The 20,717-nt window shown below is 40.1% G+C and overlaps 1 protein-coding gene across 1 annotated transcript; it reads right to left on the reverse strand.

The window, feature by feature from the left end:
• Positions 1-584: 584 nt before the first annotated feature.
• LOC125241564 (potassium/sodium hyperpolarization-activated cyclic nucleotide-gated channel 3-like) lies at positions 585-15,509 on the reverse strand. The gene is made up of 12 exons (XM_048150109.1): positions 15,314-15,509; positions 14,750-14,900; positions 14,457-14,631; positions 14,031-14,175; positions 9,184-9,312; positions 8,863-8,961; positions 6,556-6,629; positions 5,282-5,399; positions 4,126-4,244; positions 2,204-2,308; positions 1,449-1,576; positions 585-705 (listed from the first exon to the last, which is right to left on the reverse strand). Exons 1-12 carry the CDS (start codon positions 15,507-15,509, stop codon positions 585-587), a joined length of 1,560 nt encoding a protein of 519 aa, XP_048006066.1.
• Between the last annotated feature and the right edge of the window lie 5,208 nt (positions 15,510-20,717).

Below are 20,717 nucleotides of genomic sequence, written 5' to 3' on the forward strand. Positions count from 1 at the left end.
ACAATTTATAACTTCCACCCCCACATTTTAGGAAAGTCGGGGGGGTTAGAAAGAGACAAAACGTAACCTTCGTCACTTTCACGTACAAAATCACGTCAATTTGTCGCTCCGTTTTGCCGTGAAAGACGGACAAACAAACAGACATACTTACATATTTTCCCATTTATAATATTAGTATGGATATGTAGAAGAATAACTTATGAGCGCTGGTGACTTAGCGGTAAGAGCGTGCGACTTTCGATCCAGAGGTCGCGGGTTCGAACCCGGCTCGTAATTACCAATGAGTTTTTCTGAACTTATGTGCAAAATGCCATTTGCCATAATTTGCCAGTCGTTTTTCCGTTGAAGGAAAACATCGTGAGGAAACGGGACTAATTCCAATAAGGCCTAGTTACCCTTCGGGTTGGAAGGTCAGATGGCAGTCGCTTTTGTAAAAACTAGTGCCTTACGCCAAATCTTGGGATTAGTTGTCAAAGCGGATCCCAGGCTCCCATGAGCCGTGGCAAATGCCGGGATAACGCAAGGAGGATGATGATGTAAAAGAATAACTTTGGAAATTTTGGCAGTAGGTACTTACCATATAATCATTTATTAGCCAATGGCTCAAGAAGCATAAGCTCGTCCACGTGCACAATTTGCGTGAAGCGCTTGAAGGTCCCCTTCTTGACGCGGTCAAGCAACAACGTGCTGAGTTTGTTCAGCTCTCTGAAATGTTGGAAACTATTAGCTGTATTCCACGCATTAGCGCTGGCCAGGAGAAAATTTGATCGATACTTTGTTCATTGGTTATGAATAATTAATCCTCATGAAGCTTAGCTGGTGCTGTGTTGGTGGGATGAGAAACGGCAGCCTCCGAGACACATGGAAAGCTATTATAAAAAAAATAGTCAGGTATATCGCGGTGGAAAGGCTGTCAGCTGTGGCACAGTATAATAAAGAGTACTATCGTACAGTGTGGCCACTCCCGCTCCCCGCTGAAAGTGCCGCCCACCCCCTCTCGGTTACCTGACAGTTACGGCCTGTCAAAAACGCGAACAGTCATATGTCACTCATACAAGCATGGTACGCGTTCACCTACACGAGCTTAGACTGTGTGCTAGGAACGCGCCTCTTTCATATATTTGATCGCCAGTGTCCGAAGTGTGGTCTCACAACAGTAACAATTGACGCCCGACAGTGGCACTTCGCCATTCATTTTCTGTTAAACAAGGAAATATTGACGGCGAATAACAATATTACTTATCAACCCAGAAATAGGCACATAATTGTCAGTCTCAATGTCACTGTGGAGAAATTGCCCACAGATCGCATCTAAAAATCATGATCTATCAGTCTCTGCCATAAGTTATTAAAATTTTAAAATACGTTACTCGATAGCATTTTTGGTTCTAGTAAGTAACTACAACTAGGCACAGGTAAAATTGTGACAGAAACATTTTAGTCGTTACCCCAAATGCTCGAAGCTCAGTCGATAAGTGTGCGTGATTTCAATGGCGACCAGTGTCGTCACGCGTCGGACGCTCGCCGTCAGCAGGGTAAGGGCTCCGACGTAGTCACCATCTACTAGGTGCATTGCCTACACGAAAGGAGTGATAAGATTCACATAAGCTTTGACTCACAGCACAGAATCCATACTAATATTATAAATGGGAAAGTGTGTGTGTCTGTTTGTTTGTCCGTCTTTCACGGCAAAGCGGAGCGACGAATTGACGTGATTTTTTAAGTGGAGATAGTTGAAGGGATGGAGAGTGACATAGGCTACTTTTTGTCTCTTTCTAACGCGAGCGAAGCCGCGGGAAAAAGCTAGTATTATATATAAGTACAAGTACAAAAGGCTCACAGTGAGCCATTAAAATATGTAGTTCTTAGGACGGTTTTAGTGTCACGCGGACCGGCCGCGCGGAGTTATCTGCACAGCCCCGTAGCCGAATAGCATTTCTACGACGCGAAACGGTAGTCTGGCTCTGTCGAGCTAATACTCAAGAGCGATAGAGATAGATATCTACGAGCGTTTCGTTTCGTAAGCGTTTCGTGAGCGTTTGTGCATTCGACTACGCACGCAGGACTAATATGCATTAAGTTCAGGGAGCGTCTTAGAGTAAAGCGGACGGGTCCGCGCGGACAAACACTTCTCATCAAATTCTTCAAATTGTTCGTGCGGTCCGCGTATCACTAAAACCAGCCTTTAAAACTTTAAACTGACCTCAACTCCTTTGACAGTATAAAGGGCTAGCGTTCCAGTGCATACGAAGTACATGTGTCTACTGACATCTCCGACGTGAAAGACGAGGTCATCAGGCAAGAATATCTTTAACAAGAGGAGTTATTCGTCTATATTCATTTTAGATCTCACATATAAACACGTTATAATAGATAGTATAGTAATCACTTCAATCAAGTCAAGAGTGAATAGGCTATTACTGAACCAGTGAGCTATATAACCTCGGCCTTGTCGTCACTTTCCATCAGGTGCGACTAAGGTCAATCACTGGCCAGTTTATAATAATAAAAAAAAACCGGCCAAGAGCGTGTCGGGCCACGCTCAGTGTAGGGTTCCGTAGTTTTTCGTATTTTTCTCAAAAACTACTGAACCTATCAAGTTCAAAACAATTTTCCTAGAAAGTCTTTACAAAGTTCTACTTTGGTGATTTTTTTCATATTTTTTAAACATATGGTTCAAAAGTTAGAGGGGGGGGACGCACTTTTTTTTCCTTTAAGAGCGATTATTTCCGAAAGTATTAACATTATCAAAAAATGATTTTAGTAAACCCTTATTCATTTTTAAATACCTATCCAACAATATATCACACGTTGGGGTTGGAATGAAAAAAAATATCAGCCCCCACTTTGCATGTAGGGGGGGTACCCTAATAAAAAATTTTTTCCCATTTTTTATTTTTGCACTTTGTTGGCGTGATTGATATACATATTGGTACCAAATTTCAGCTTTCTAGTGCTAACGGTTACTGAGATTATCCGCGGACGGACGGACGGACGGACGGACGGACGGACGGACGGACGGACGGACGGACGGACGGACGGACGGACGGACGGACGGACGGACAGACAGACATGGCGAAACTATAAGGGTTCCTAGTTGACTACGGAACCCTAAAAATCAAGGAACTAAAAGTACTTAAAGACTATAAAAGACACCCTAAAGAACTGTAGGCCTAGCACATGATTGCCGCGGGAGTATGTCGCCGCGAGATAGATCACACGTCTTCTTCTAACTGTATTAATGTCATAAGGACGGGTAGTCTATCTCGCGGCGACATACTCTCGCGGCAATCATGTGCTAACCCTGCTGGTCCCACCAAAAGCGAGTAAGCGATGAGCTATTTGGAGATAGAAACGAACAGAAGATAGTCGTTTCCGTGTAAATAAAAGAGAGAGCGAGCGATTTATAGTTCATCGAGCGCTATCATCGCGTCACGGGAGCGACTATCTGTTGTAATTCTGTCGTCGATAGCTCATCCCTTACCCTTACACAGTTTTGGTGGGACCAGTGGCCCGTTTCTCGAAAGGTACAAGCCTTGTATTACAAGTGTGTTTCCATGACAACCCATACGATTTGACAGTTCGCGCACTTGTAATACAAGGCTTGTTACCTTACGAGAAACGGGCCCCAGGTGCCGTAGCCGAATGGCATTTCTGCGACACGAAAACGAAACGCCGCAAAAGGTAGTCTGGCTCTGTCGCGCCAATACGCAAGAGCGATATAGATATCTACAAGCGTTTCGTTTCGTGAGCGTTTGTGCCATTCGGCTACGCACTCAGTGCCTAAAAGCCTTAATTGCTTCGTTAGGAAAAACAAATGAACTAAAACATTTTGTGCTACGTATGAATAACGGTAAATAAATATTAAATATAGGACATTCTTACACAGATTGACTGAGGCCCACGGTAAGAAGGCTAGGCTTGTGTTATGGATACTCAGACAACGATATATATAATATATAAATACTTATATACAATAGAAAACATCCATGACTCAGGAACAAATATCTGTGCTCATCACACAAATAAATGCCCTTACCGGGATTCGAACCCGGGACCGCGGCGCAGCAGGCAGGGTCACTACCGACTGCGCTAGGCCGGTCGTCAATAGTTAATAACTAGTACCTCATGTTCAAGGTATCCCATGAGCCTGCCTAGGAACGCCGGTGGTAAGTTCTGGAAGATCTCCACTTTATCCACCATCGTCTGTAAAGTATTGAGACGTATCTCATGTTGAAGCTGTGCTGTAAATGAAATCTTTCATTAATCAAGCCACCAGCCTAGTGGTAAGACCATGCGACTGTCAATCCGGAGGTCCCGGGTTCAAACTCAGGCTCATAGACTTCTTTTTAAACTCACGTGAGAAATGACATTCAAATAACATGTTAAGGCAAATGTTGTATACAGTATGTAAACTAACGAAAACCATTTACTGTAACCCGTAAATGTCCAGGGTGGCTAGCCGAATGGCACAATCGCTCACGAAACGCTCACGAAACGAAGCGCTAGTAGATATCTATCTCTATCGCGCTTGCGTATTGGCGCGACCGAGCCAGCGGCGTATCGCTTTCGTTTGGCGTCGGAGAAATGCCATTCGGCTACGGCACCTGGCCCCGTAGCCGAATGGCATTTCTCCGACGCCAAACGAAAGCGATACGCCGCTGGCTCTGTCGCGCCAATACGCAAGCGCGATAGAGATAGATATCTACTAGCGCTTCGTTTCGTGAGCGTTTCGTGAGCGATTGTGCCATTCGGCTAGCCACCCTGGCCCCGTAGCCGAATGGCATTTCTCCGACGCCAAACGAAAGCGATACGCCGCTGGCTCTGTCGCGCCAATACGCAAGCGCGATAGAGATAGATATCTACTAGCGCTTCGTTTCGTGAGCGTTTCGTGAGCGATTGTGCCATTCGGCTAGCCACCCTGGTGATATTGAGAAACTTTTACTATGGGATCAACCCCGAAATCACGAAAATATCTTCTGACAGTTTCATAGGTAGTTTTATTTTATAGTAAGTATTTCCTATGGGAGAGTAAATTTTTATTTCGCGTTTTGGGTGTTGGTCCCATAGTAAAAGTTGCTCTGTGTAACTTAACCTTTCGTATGCGTCTGTCAAAAAATTGTCATTAATATATTAGTCATAATAACTACATGTTAAAGTTGAAACAATATGGAGCAGATCTGCTCCTAAGCATACGAGAGGTTAAATATTAACAGGCTTCAGTAAATGGTTTTCGTTGGTTTACATACTGTATAGGTACAAAAATTTACGTCGGACGTACCTGAGAGGTAGCCGAGAGCTACTGGTTCTTTATAATAGTGCTCCTGGAAGTGATATCTGTAGTAGTCACGCAAACGCCTCATCAATATCAGAGGGAACTGGTGGTGACTCATGAATTTCTGTGCAAAATAGTAGTTAAGTATTAGGTACAATAATTGTTCGCATATTTCTTGCTCCTTTCAAGCACATACGGCGGGTTAGGATTAGGACCTAAAGAAATATTTCGCACCATTATAACGAAATTGACCCAATCTATTGAGCTAGGTACGTCGCTAGGCGTTCGCGTTTTGCTAGGCCGAGCAACCTGCCTCGGCCGAGGCACGTCTATATTGGACGATTGCCGCGCTAGCACATTGAATCCTCACGACGTAACTCGCTCTGTGTGGACTCGGCTTGGCAATTTGATTGAGCCATAGGATAGGTTGGTTTCGTTCTAAAGGTGTGATTTATGTTATGGGAATCGTAATATGTTACAAGAACCAAAGACATATATAACTCCGTATAGACAGATAAAGTCTAAGAAAAAAACGTACCTCAGTACCATACAGAAAAAGGTACGGTAGCCTAGATGGCATTATACCTTTGGGGTACGCTCAGCTAGATGGCGCAATATTAATATTTGACATTTTAAAACATATCAAGCTAAGAATATGGGCCAAATTGTCAAAACTGAGGTTCAAAAGTTTTAAGCCTGTGTCAAGAGATGGCAGTCTATGTACTGTGATTACACATTTTACTTCGACAGTAACTCTCTATAATACTCGATCCTCTTTGTAAGAACAAAATAAGGTAAATTGCTCGGCAAGCTCAGCTAGATTAATTTATACAGGTTGTAACAAAATTGGAGAGATATGTTTAGGGTCACGTTCCGTACACATTCCTTACACTACTAAACATGTTGCTTGTAACAGATTTTACCCCTTGTATAGCTAAATTTTATATTATCAGGTGTGAAATAACTTTTTCACCACACCAACTACTAAAGGCTCTCTTTGTTATTCAATAATAACCTAACCCCAAATTAAAATTTTGAAAAAACCCCCGACTGCGACATTGTAGACTGATTTTCATGAAACATGGCTAAGAACACTCCCGACTGACTCAGCTTTCAGACAAAAAAAAATCTAAATCGGTTCATCCGTTCGGGAGTAAAACAAATAACTATTGATTTTGAATACAAACGAAACATAGCAGCTAATACTACAATCAACCACCTATTCCCGTAAAAAAAGTTGTACAATCTGCTATCAATCGACTGAAGTTTTATGGACTAACCTCAACTTGATCCAGCAACTCCTGGTACCTCAAAGTAGAGTTGTAGATGGTCATGTAAGTTTTTAGCCAATACACTACAACAATACATCAATAACTGTAATAAGCCTTAGCAAAGTATAAGGACGACTCAGTAAAAAAATCTTGAAACAAATTTTGCACCACTCGGTTTGTCCTTGAGTAGACCAGAGAGTACATGCGGAAGCGGAACCGGATGATGCCGGTCGCGTCAGTACGCGCCGCGCTGCGTGGCGCTACCAAGGTCGCGCGCGGCGCGTGCGAGAGAGGCAGATACTGATCGCGGGAGATTAACTGCTGAGTCGTCCTTATACTGTGGCCTTTTAGTTAGCCGACAATAACTAAATCATTATTTAAAGAATAAGTTTTTTTTCAGTGACTCTATTTACTTATGTACATACCAAGAATGATATATACCGGGACTGATATATTTATTTTGATATCATGATATCGTCATCACGTCAATACACATTTCGAAAAAAAAAAAAAAGAAATTTGTAGGCATCATCAGTGTAGTTACGAGTATTTAATAGGTGGCGCAAAAAAATGAGGTAGGTACGACGTTTGATTATTACTATGAAGTTGAAGATTGTCAATCCTATATAAATCATCCTTGGTACATACCATATGTACATAATATTCGGTGTGCAAGTGCGAAAAGACGCACAGACATGATAGGCTTTATCACACTAGCGTGCTAGGGCCGCGATTCGTGACTGGGAAGACAAATCTAACTGGTGCCTCCCTGTAGCTGTAACGGGAGCAAATAATTTTTAAGAAAAAAAAACCGCCTTCCTTTGGGGTTCTGGTGATAAATACTTTCAAATGTTGGATTATGTTATCAATTCGTCTGTATATTTTTTAATGTTAGTTATTCGATATCTCCGTCATTTCTGAACCAATTTTGAAATTTGGATGATTCTGAAGTACTTACAGATGAGAATGATTATCAGAACGGAACTCTAACCAGGGGCGGCTCACTCTTCATCAGCAGTTCCACTGCACCAAATGTCACTGTTCTGGACGTAAGTGCATGCTGTTCTTATAAAAATACCAAAGTCTCTATAAGTGTGCCGTTCAGATTTGAGGAGTTCCGTTCTGACCATCATTAGCAGTTCCACTGCACCAAATATCACTGTTCTGGACGTAAGTGCATGCTGTTCTTATAAAAATACCAAAGTCACTATAAGTGTGCCGTTCAGATTTGAGGAGTTCCATTCTGACCATCATCAGGAGTTTCACTGCACCAAATGTCACTGTTCCGTACGTAAATGCATGCTGTTCCTTTAAAAATACAAAAATCACCATATGTATGCCTTTCAGATTTGAGGAGTTCCCTCGATTTCTCCAGGATCCCATCACCAGAACTGGGTTCTGAGAAAAATGGGACCAATCTGTATGCATATACATTCAATCAAAAAAAAATTTCAAAATCGGTCCAGTAACGACGGAGATATCGAGGAACAAACATTAAAAAAAAAAATACAGACGAATTGAGAACCCCTTCCTTTGAGATTTGGAAGTAAAGACTACTAGGTACTAGGTACTCCCCAAACTGACTATGATTTGTTCAGCTCAGCTACATTTCAAACTAACTTGTATTTTGATTTTTATTATCCTTGAAAGTTTTTTCTAAGATACTGTATTTAAATGAAATAGAAAATAGAAATAGAAAATATTTATTTGGCAAATTATGAGTCATGTTTAATCCGTGACTTACATCAAAAATAATTGATGATGATTATGACGCACATTCTAACTAATATTTGTATGAAAAATAAAACCAACTTGTTCATCATCATTTTTAAAAGTTGCTGACAAAAATACCTCTGCGTGTGAGGACAATAGAGAGAATATTACCCAAGATCTACTATTAGTGTGTGAACATGAGAGGTTTGCCGCACTTAAAACAAACTAAGTGTAATAGAAAAAAGGTATAGTGTGGAGGTTCATCAATATCCTACTTTAAAATATTATCTACACAATAAGGGGTACTCGAAGGTACACTTATCTGACTGATCTTTCACTCGAGATGCTCTTTGACCACCTCGACCCAAGTGAACGAGCCGGTCGTGTCTCTCTCCCGTCTTGCCTTCGTACCTAACCTACCGCCGTGTTGCCAGTAGTATAATATTATTTTACCAATTACCCGTGTATATTTAGGGTAACGTAATAATGTTGCCACACTTCAAATGTATTTCAGTAAATACTATATGCTCCTTTTCTTTAGTCGTTTCTTAGTTTTTAACTGACAGACTAATTATAAATAAGTCATGACAATAAGTCACTTACCAACTGAGTACAATTTGAACATGGATCCAAATAACATTATAAACGAGTTGACTATTATTTCGGGCTCATGATAGCTATCGAACATGTTGAATCCAGTGCCTGTAGAAAGAAAGAAAGAAGAGGCATTTATTGCAATAGACGAAACGTCTCCTGTAGCAGGTATTACCGGGGACCATTTTATTTGTTTAAATGGATTTAACGGTTTTCTTTATTCGTTATGGTCAGTGTGCCAACCTCAATTTACAGAGGAATTTCCTTCATAAAAACATCCGTACAAACACGTAATAATTAAAAAGACAGGTACTTGTAAAAAAAACTCACTGAAAAACGCGGAACCAGCTACAAACATAGCTTTTATATAGCGTTGCCCGTTCGACAGGTCATAGAAGACGCGTGTAATGTTTTCTGTGTCAAGGAACCCCGTGTACCCAACTGGAACTACTCCTTTCACTGTAAAGAAAGTATTTACTCACATATCTTAAAGTATCTCTTTTCTTGGCAACCAAGTCACTAAGAGCGTCAGCTATTTGGAGCGGGCGCACGCGCGGGATGTTCAATCAACTCAATTAATCGTTTCGATCCATCTGAAGATATTCGGTGACGATCGGTCGCATTGAATCGAAATTGCACATCACTACACGGAACAAATTTAATGATCGTTATGATCAATGTGACATCACGAAGATGCAACGCATGTAGCGCGTACGTCGGAATGAGACATAAATCAAATCGTTGATCGCGAAGAGCTTTGCTAAGAGCGCTTTCAAAAAATCTGCTTGCTCACATTTCGACGCCGGCGGCGCTGGCGTGCGCCTGTGTGCAGACGCACACTATAACCAGAAGCATAACGATTGTAGCCTGCGGTACAGACATAGCGTGCGATCCTCTTCGAACCAACCTTACGTGCGGCTAGAGCGAAAGGGATAGCATTCATGGTCGGTACCGCCACGCCGTCAGTAGCGTTGCGGACTAACCATTATTGATACTTGCGTAAAAACACCACCATATTTGCATACATGATTTCGTGCATAAATACTTGACCTTTTAGTTTAATTATTAAACTTATCACAGTTTTTTCTATTAAAACGTGTGTAGCCTTGGAAGAAATAAATTAAAAAACTTTTATAATATAATAAATTGTGTATATAATATTGTCTCCTGTCACCGCGATAGTTACTCATGAAATAAATTTATGGAATCAGATTATATCGCGTATAATGAATATAATCCGTTTTCTTAGTTTTATATCATTTTGTATATGATATGTTTTCTAGGTTCTTTTCGGTGAAGGAAAACATCGTGAGGAAACCGGACTAATTCCAATAAGGTCTAGTTTACCCTTTGGATTGAAAGGTCAGATGGCAGTCGCTTTCGTAAAAACTAGTGCCTACGCCAAATCTTGGGATTAGTTGTCAAAGCGGACCGCAGGCTCCCATGAGCCGTGGCAAATGCCGGGATAACGCAAGGAAGATGATGATGTTTTCTAGGTACATATATATAATGGAACTAAGATCGGTTTTCTTTAATTTTAAGTAGTTTTTTTTTATATTTAAAATGTGTTTAACCCTTAAAATGTGTTTAACCCTTATAGTTTCGCCATGTCTGTCTGTCTGTCCCTCCGTCCGTCCGTCCGTCCGCGGATAATCTCAGTGACCGTTAGAACTAGAGAGCTGAAATTTGGTACCAATATGTATATCAGTCACGCCGACAAACTGCAAAAATAAAAGTGGAAAGAATGTTTTATTAGGGTACCCCCCTACACGTAAAGTAGGGAGTGATTTTTTTTTTCATTTCAACCCTAACGTGTGATTTATTGTTGGATAGGTATTTAAAAATGAATTACTAAAATCGTTTTTTGATAATATTAATATTTTCGGGAATAATCGCTCCTAAAGGAAAAAAAGTGTGTCCCCCCCCCCCTCTAACTTTTTAACCATATATTTAAAAAAATCACAAAAGTAGAACTTTATAAACTTTCTAGGAAAACTGTTTTGAACTTGATAGGTTCTGTAGTTTTTGAAAAATATGGAAAAGACCGACTTTTAGCAGAAGAAGAAAAACAGAAGAAGAACATTATAATAAATATCCGGATAATCGAGGTCAATCAACATCATTTAATTGTTTCGTTTGTGGTAAACCAGGACATAAAAAATATCAGTGCCGAGGAAATGGAAGAGGAAATATACAAGGACACAGAGGTTACCAAGGACAAAGAGATTATCATGGACAAGGACAGAGAAATTATCAAGGACAAGAACATAGAGGATATCAAGAACAAGGACATGGATCTGGAAGCTGGAATCGGGGGAGAAGTTTTAATAGAGGACGAGGAGGATATAATGGACCGAACAGAGGAACTGGATATAACCAAGGACGTGGACATAGCAGCACAGGAAGACCGGACCAGAGTACCAACTTTGTAGAAGATGAATCAACAGCTTTCTATTGTGGAAATGTGAGTAATGAACCAAATTTAAAGTTTTATGTAGACTCAGGTTGTTCAGATCATTTAGTGTACTCCCTAGACCATTTTACAGAATATATTGAGTTGAAAGTGCCAAGAAAAATAGCAGTAGCAAAAAATAAGATAAGTCTAGATGCTTTTGGAATAGGAAATATTGAAGTAATGTTCAGAGTAGGCAAAACTTTAAATAAATGTGTAATTAAAAACGTATATTATGTTCCAGATTTAAGAAAAAATTTGTTATCAGTGTCAAAAATGGATGATGTCGGATTGAGAATTCAGTTTGCAAATGGAAAAATAAGAGTTTATAAATACAATTACTTGTTAATGATCGGAAACAAAGAGGGAACACTATACTCAGTAGAATGCCAGGTGAATAAAAACTCATGTCAATTAACTAATACAGTAGATACAGATTTAGATTTATGGCACAGACGTTATGGCCACTTGGGCTCACAAAATTTAAATATTCCTGTACGTAATAATTTAGTAGATGGTTTATCCGAACTAAACCGAACACTGAGCGTGGCCCGACACGCTCTCGGCCGGTTTTTAAATATTATGTTGTTTTAATTGCATGGAGCACAGGAAGGTCCACATCTATGTATTAGTTTTTTGTAAGGAAATACAACTCTACGCTACGCCTACCTGCTTTAATTGACTGTTGACACACTGAGACAGTGGATGCGCCAGAGTATAAAAGAGTGATAACCATCTCTTGTCAAAGATCTTGTTGAGACGAATCAAACGAACCCAAACACGAAGTGGTTTCAAGACCTGGTCGTGGAATACTCTTGACTACCTTTCAGCTTCATCATCAGATCCTGGGTACCATCTCTTGTCAAAGATCTTGTTGAGACGAATCAAACGAGCCCAAACACAGAAGAGTTTTAAGACCTGGTTGTTGAATACTCTTGACTACCTTCCGGCTTCACCATCAGATCCTGGGTACCATCTCTTGTCAAAGATCTTGTTGAGACGAACCAAACGAGCCCAAACACGGAGTGGTTTCAAGACCTGGTTGATGAATTCTCTTGACTACCTTCCAGCTTCATCATCAGATCCTGGGTACCATCTCTTGTCAAAGATCTTGTTGAGACGAATCAAACGAGCCCAAACACAGAAGAGTTTCAAGACCTGGTTGTTGAATACTCTTGACTACCTTCCGGCTTCACCATCAGATCCTGGGTACCATCTCTTGTCAAAGATCTTGTTGAGGCAAATCAAACGAGCCCAAACACGAAATGGTTTCAAGACCTGGTTGATGAGAACTCATGACTACCTTCCGGCTTCATCATCAGATCCTGGGTACCATCACCTCTTGTCAAAGATCTTGTTGAGGCAAATCAAACGAGCCCAAACACGAAATGGTTTCAAGACCTGGTTGATGAGAACTCATGACTACCATCTGACTTCATCATCAGATCCTGAGTACCATCTATTGTCAAAGATTTTGTTGAGACGAGTCAGTAACCTAAAATTATATTCAATAATAAATAATACTTACTAAAAATATTAGTCAAGTTAATTAGTTACCAATGTCGTCAACCCAAGGATCAAAGTTTTCGGTCGCAGTATACATGCAACAGTACAGCCAAACACGCACACAAGTGCGGTTTTGGACACGGCGGGTGCCGCACACAATGACAAAATAACTTCGCGATCGTCGAGCCGCGTGCGGAGCAGATTGGCAAACGTCCTGCCTCTACAAGCTCTGCCGCGGTACTGACATCGCAATCGCGCGTAACCGGTAATAAGGAGGCATTTTTAAAAAATCGTCAAAAATATTAAATTCCAATTAATAGAAAACTTTTGCATAAAATCTGTTTAAGTAAGCGTTGCAGATTATTTTTATATTAAAACTACTTCAAAAACACGTAAGTTTTCGAAGAAATTGACACTTATTCTGAGGTGATTTCTGAAACAAATTGGATTCATCATATCCTCATTTACTCTATTCTAAAGCCTTATAACAAAGAAGTAGTCTCAGAAGATTGTAGTACAGGATATACATAATACAAATTTACCACTTGAAGCATTCAAAACTATCCAAATTTTACAAATTAGACGGACTAAGTCAGCACTTTTCGTGGGTTTTCCTAAACATGCACCAGAAAAAAAATCATAATTAATTAAGTGAGTTAGTTTTTAAAAATCCAGTCTCACAACATGTAAGTTAAGAAGATGTCCTAATCGAATCCTGAACTTAATAAGTCTTTTAGATGACGGAAAGTGTAGCATTTTGCCGACTAAAACTATCAATTTTACATTATTGCGACGTTTTCGTTGAATGCCCTCTGTATGTACTCGTATGACTGTGTGTCAGTTTTGTTGCGATATCCGATATCTTCGATTAAGCGAATCGTTGATTCATAAACAATCGATCTGTCTTTTCTCAACTCGAAGTAACGTGAAGCTTTTAGGGACCGACTCCACTTAGGTGTCGCGTGTCTTGCGGCGCGCAACGGACGTCTGCGCCACGCCGCCTGAATGTAATTCAAAAAACGTGGCGGCAGCGTGGCGGGCGCCGCGCCACCTGGGGGCGCGTCTTACGTCCTTCCTATACAAAATGTACTGAGGAGACGTTTTTTGAATTACATTCAGGCGGCGTGGCGCAGACGTCCGTTCCGCACTTCAGAACATGCTTCTCTTAGCCGGTCCCTTAAAGTTCGCAGCAGCGGCGCTCTTACTATGTCCCACGCACGTGCACCCGCGCCCTCAAATATCACCATACCATAATGTACAAAACACGAAGGAACATAGAGAAAACAAGTGAAGCAATGTATTGCCAGTATGACTAACAGGAGGTGGCGGATCACTCGGTACCAGAGATGCGATTTAGTCACCATCTGCCAAAGAAACAGTTCAATTAAAATCATTACAAATCTGAAATCACTGACCTCTTAGTTGATTTATTAAAAGTGGAATGAACAAAGGAGTGCCAGAAGTGATTAAACTTAAAACATGCCAATGTGTTATAGATAGTCTTAGTTATATTAACGTTTGTTGAAGATATGATGCTTTAGATGAGAAACTGTGATATTTGATTGAACTAAGACGATGGTTAAAATCATAAAAAATATCCAATGTTTAAGATCAATGCTCTAATTGCTTTAAACTCTAAGCAAACCTGTAAGGCAGTCCGGAGGTCTTCCAGAATAGAAAGAATTCGAAAGCCGCGAATAAAAGGCAGGAGGTCCGGGATCAGCAAGTCTCGCCGACTCCTTGCTCCCATCATGAGCAAAATGTAGGAAATAGGAACAGATGACAACAGATCCGGTAAAAAGTAGCTACAGACGTATGCCCTGTGAAATAGAATAGTGATAAGCACCTGATGCATGCTGCTTATTATTTTGAACAAACTTCGTCTAAATTTAAAAAAATCAGTAAAAATATACAAGATATAAATTTAAAAAATCCCACCTTGCAATACTTCTACGGTCAAGTATTATTGAAGCTGACTCTTTCTTCAATAAACCGATGTTAAAGCATAATACTAAGTCGAGAAAGCATAGAGATTGGAAAAACAGGAGGAACACATCGCAATTTTCAATAAATAACATGTTGAAAGGATCTGTTATTATGCAAAATCGCAGGGTCGAACATACTATATGCCCGAGAGAAGCAAATATCATGAAGCTTTTCCAAAAAAGACTGCAACGGAAACAATCGGTAATTATTATTCTATGTATCATTATTATTTCTTACGAATTCTTAGGTAAATAAGCTTTTTATGAAAATTGGTTTTACCGAATTGGGTAAAAATGGGTTAGAAGTTTTTGTACATCTCGGTTACACTTACGCGAGAATAGGCTAGTTTCCTACTAGTCACATCAGCTTCTTTTTAAGAACTGTTAAAACGATTTGCTAAATATACCATGAAATACTGAGAAGTGACGTCATAGTCAATTCATTTACTATATATCTTTCTCTTTGACTTATGAAATAGTAATTATATTTAAACATAGTTTCATTAGTAAAGGGTACTTTCAAACCTGAACATGCTTAGCGGATGGATGACACTGTGGCCTTCCACAAAGTATCGTCGCCGCTCTGCCACCAGGGCGCGGTAACTCCGTATATAATCGAAGACGAGAGGGTGCCGTTCCGATACCAAGAACAACTTGCGAAACTCTCTCAAAAAGCGGCCCCACCGGCTCGCGTCGGGATTTTTGGCAAGCATACTCTCGGAGCCTGAGTATAATTACAATAATAATTAAACAATAGACTGGTGTATTTAACGACTATTGTCATGAAGCATTTCCCTCGCGCAACAAGGCCCAACAATGTAAACAAGACACATTCCGACCTAGCTGAAGTGACAATCCTTGACTCTACGTGGCGGTCGAATGGCAGTATGGCTTTGTCGAGCCACTACAGAAGAGAGATAGGAAAACTAGCTTCGATAAATCCATACTAATATTATACATGGGAAAGTGTGAGTCTGTCTGTTTGTTTATCCGTCTTTCACGGCAAAACGGAGGAACGAATTAACGTGATTTTTTTAAGTAGCGATAGTTGAGGGGATGGAGAGTGACATAGGCTACTTTTTGTCTCTTTCAAAACCCCCACTTTCCTACAATGAGGGGTGGTAGTTTGTATGGAGCATTCCGCAATTTTCGAATATAACGCGAGCGATGCCGCGGGCAAAAGCTAGTATAAATATAAAGCGTAAGCGATTATGACGTAGGCTAGGCTAGGTACCTATTAGCAGCATGATCTGCCGAGGAAAACGTGCGTCGCCTCGGCCGAGGCATGTCTACATCGTCTGCGCGATGGAATTGCCCGGTACGCCGCGCCCTCTGTCATTTCCAAAAGGCAGGTACCTATATTTTTGAGGAAAACGTTAACTATTCTTACCAAGCCCTAAGGCGCATTTGTGATTCCTTTCAAATGGCATATTTATTTGTTAGAAGAAAATAGCTTAGCGGTTTATCACTGTTAAATATTTTCGACTAATGCAATAAATTTTAAGTAACGTCAATGTCATTGCACTTTGTCATTTGCATAGAGTAAGCATAGAGTTTTATATGATTAGGTCGTATCGTGGTCCTTTGCCATGCCTTTGCCTATATCAAAGAATACAACTCTTCCAAGTTTTCTATTTAGTCGATATATCCGGCCAAATAACTCTTGTCAGCAGTAAAGGCGTGAATTTTAATTCCTCTACAACAAATAAATCGTTGCCCCCATTTTTCAAATTTTCCATATTTTTCCATTGACAATTTGTGTGTTGTATTGTTGTATTTCGTCACTACTTTAAAAAAATCTCGTATCTCACGCTGTTCCTCAAAGTTAAAACGCAGTAAGTCTATATGCATTCCATACATACTTACTACAATTTTCTTTTCATTGACAGACGAAGATACAAGTTTTTTTTAAAGTAGTGACGATTTGTTGTATTAGTCCTAAAGGCACCCCAGAGGTGCAAAGGGCCTTCAAAAGCTCGCACCACGCCTTCCTATCTTCAGCGACCCTCGTGGGTCCAGCTCAAACCAGCCGCTCGTAGTTCATTTTTGACGGACCCCTTCCATGAGTGGGCAGGGCGCCCGGGGCCACGGCTTGCATTTTGCGGTTTCCAGCCGAAAGCAATGCTTGCATTATTTCTTTCTCCTCTCCGAAGAGAGTGTCCAATCCATCTCCATTTTCGTGTCGCGATTTCCTCGTCAATGGATGTTTGATGGCGTATACTCCACAGGACTTGATTTCGGATAGTGTTTGGCCAGAAAACGCGAAGGATCGACCTCAGGGACTTTTTGACGAATACTTGGAGCTTTTTCGTGTGTGTGGAACGTGAGTGAGTGTGAGTATTATATATTATTTGGTGTGGAATTTGTGTGTGTTGCACCAAAGAGCATTGAACCACTGCGTTTTACCAAAGACATATGTAACTCCGTATAGACAGATAAAGTCTAAAAAAAAAAACGTATCTCAGTACCATACAGAAAAAGGTACGGTGGCTTAGATGGCATTACACCTTTGGGGTACGCTTAGCTAGATGGCGCTAATATTAATATTTGACATTTTAAAACATATCAAGCTCTGCTAAATATGGGCCAAATTGTCAAAACTGAGGTTCAAAAGTTTCAAGCCAGTGTCAAGAGGTGGCAGTCTATGCACTGTGATTACAAATTTTACTTCGACAGTAACTCTCTATAATACTCGATCCTCTTTGGTTTTACACTATAACTATATATATTTTTTAAATATTTTTCCTCTATACGCGTGCCTTAAAAAAGTTTTTATTGTAAAAATTAATCTATGCTATGCAACTGTCAGTGAGTTTGAAAATAAAATAAATGTGGGTTGAAAATACATATAAACAGTGAGTTTATTAAAAGTAAAATTATATAATATTCTTACGAAAACTAACTATAGGTAAATAATCATCGTCGAAATGATATGGGTCCTATATACACTTATGTTACATAATGAAATACAGGTTTAAATATTAATGTAGGGTACCTATAATATATAGTTATTTATATATGTCTTTTTTCTATTTCTCTCTCTCTCTCTCTCTCTCTCTCTTAAAAGATTTAATACACTTTGATAATTCAACAGTGAGTCGGATTAACAAATTAATATTGAAATAGATTGATGATGTAAATGAATAAATTGATCCATGATTGAAATGTAAAAACGGATCTTCGTCGATGAAACATATGTTTTGATTATAAAACTCCTGGGTGGCTAGCCGAATGGCACAATCGCTCACGAAACGCTCACGAAACGAAGCGCTAGTAGATATCTATCTCTATCGCGCTTGCGTATTGGCGCGACAGAGCCAGCGGCGTATCGCTTTCGTTTGGCGTCGGAGAAATGCCATTCGGCTACGGGGCCTGTACTTTATTAAATCACCATAGATATTCTCCTCTAGAGTTCACATTATGTCGACTACCTGTCTACCTAACCAATGTGTACGTTTACTCCATCTTTTCATCTACTCAACTTGCGCGTAAGATGCATTAGGGTAATTCCGAAAGTCGTCTAATTACGAAAGTCGCATAAAAATCACCATTATTTCCATCATATCAAGATGCCCCTTTCGAAATTACCCGAGCATTTCTGTCATTCGGAATTACCCTAATGCACCTTACTTCAGGCAACTAGCGGAATTTTTACACATTACTTGGATTTTTTGTACATACATAATATAATAAGTTATAGTTATTTCAGGTAAATCGCCACGCAGGTACCCATGGTAAGTGTTAGATACTCTCGTGCAGTCTACGTATTAAATAAAAATTCGGACAAAGTGTCAAATACCACAATGTTCTCGTATTTTTGGCACTTTTTCCGCATCTATATTTATTACCTTAACTATACATACATAGGTACAGCTACTAGTAGGTACCTAAGTTTTATTAACTTGAAAACAGTAAGTAAAAAGGCGAGGCAGGTAATCGTGTTTTACCTCTAAAATGCTGCATCTAGTATTTGATATCCATGTCACCATCTGTGTTACAGGCCCCGTAGCCGAATGGCATTTCTCCGACGCGAAACGAAAACGAAACGCCGCGAAAGGTTGTTTGGCTTTGTCCCGCCAATACGCAAGAGCGATAGAGATAGATATCTACGAGCGTTTCGTTTCGTGAGCGTTTGTGCCTTGTGCCATTCGGCTACGTACCCTGGTAAGTATACCGTTATATGGAACTCGCGTGAGAAAGCGCATTAGCTATGGTAATTGGTGGCTACGATATGATCTGAATGATGATTGATTTTTACATTTATTTTTGCTATGCTTGTAACATGCGTCGCGTATTATTATACGCGACGCATGTTACAATATATATTTCAGCATCGCACCTTAATAAATGATACGTACAATTAAAACTTTTTAACAAATAATTTTTAAGAAAAAAAAACCGTCGCCTTTCGGGTTCTGGCAGGGGCGGCTCACTCCGCGTTTCTATCGCCGCGCTGCAAGTACATGCTTGCGGCCGCGAGTTCGCGGCCTAATCAGGGGTGGCGCGCGTTCTCACGGAACGCACGTTCGCACGTTCTATTGTTACTTTACGTCGCGAGTTTTTTTAAGGTTCTTATGCGATGTCCGCTTGTGAAATGGCTAATAATGCTTAGTTAAATAGATATCATGAATAAAACAAATACCATAGGATATTTTTACACAGATCTACTATTAATAAGTACCCCGGAAAGGTTCAATAAGGCTTGTGATGTTGGAACTTAAACAAAAATATATAAATACTATAAGATATACCTAGAAAGTACCCAAGACTTGAATATAATAGTATAACATTTTATCTGAGTAGTAATTCGTTTTAATCCATAGGCAACCCTATCGCCGGACGCCGCGCACGTGCGGCTCGTTTCTTTGTAAAATTTTGTAGGCATTTAAAAAGGCGGCATGTCGTGAACATCAAAGCAGTGGGCCTTCTGTACTTGTACTATTATATATTCTGTGGTTCTGGTGAAAGCTACTTGCGAATGTTGGATTATGTAGAAATGTGTAAGTATTTTTTAAAACTGCTTTTAATGCTTTAATTATTAGATGGCAACACAAATGAATATACGTATAACGTTAAGGTTTGAGGAGTTTCCTCAATTCCTCATGAATCCGATTATATTATAAGAAATCGAAGCTTGACAAACTTTGACTTCAAAACTCAATATGCTTAACAAACATAACTAAATAAATGTCACTGTTCTGAACTTAAATGCATGCTTTTCTTACAAAAATACCAAAGTCACTATGAGTGTGCCGTTCAGGTTTGAGGAGTTTGGTTCTGACTATCATCAGCAGTTCCACTGCACCAAATGTCACTGTTCTGGACGTAAGTGCATGCTGTTCTTATAAAAATACCAAAGTCACTATAAGCGTGCCGTTCAGATTTGAGGAGTTCGGTTCTGACCATGATCAGCAGTTCCACTGTACCAAATGTCACTGTTCTAGACGTAAGTGCATGCTGTTCTTATAAAAATGGCAAAGTCACTATAAGCGTGCCGTTCAGATTTGAGGAGTTTGGTTCTGGCCATCATCAGCAGTTCCACTGCACCAAATGTCACTGTTCTGGACGAAAGTGCATGCTGTTCTTATAAAAATACCATAGTCACTATAAGCGTGCCGTTCAGATTTGAGGAGTTCGGTTCTGACCATCATCAGAAATTCCACTGCACCAAATGTCACTGTTCTGGACGAAAGTGCATGCTGTTCGTATAAAAATACCAGACACTATAAGCGTGCCGTTCAGATTTGAAGAGTTCCGTTCTGGCCATCATCAGCAGTTCCACTGCACCAAATGTCACTGTTCTAGACGTAAGTGCATGCTGTTCTTATAAAAATAAGCGCGTTACAAAACACGGAGAAACTAAAAAGCCAAAAATAATAAACCTTTCAATTCAGATTTCTTATCGTATTGCAATAAGCTAA

Source organism: Leguminivora glycinivorella, chromosome Z (genome assembly GCF_023078275.1).
Source record: "Leguminivora glycinivorella isolate SPB_JAAS2020 chromosome Z, LegGlyc_1.1, whole genome shotgun sequence".
NCBI classification, from domain to species: Eukaryota; Metazoa; Arthropoda; class Insecta; order Lepidoptera; family Tortricidae; genus Leguminivora; species Leguminivora glycinivorella.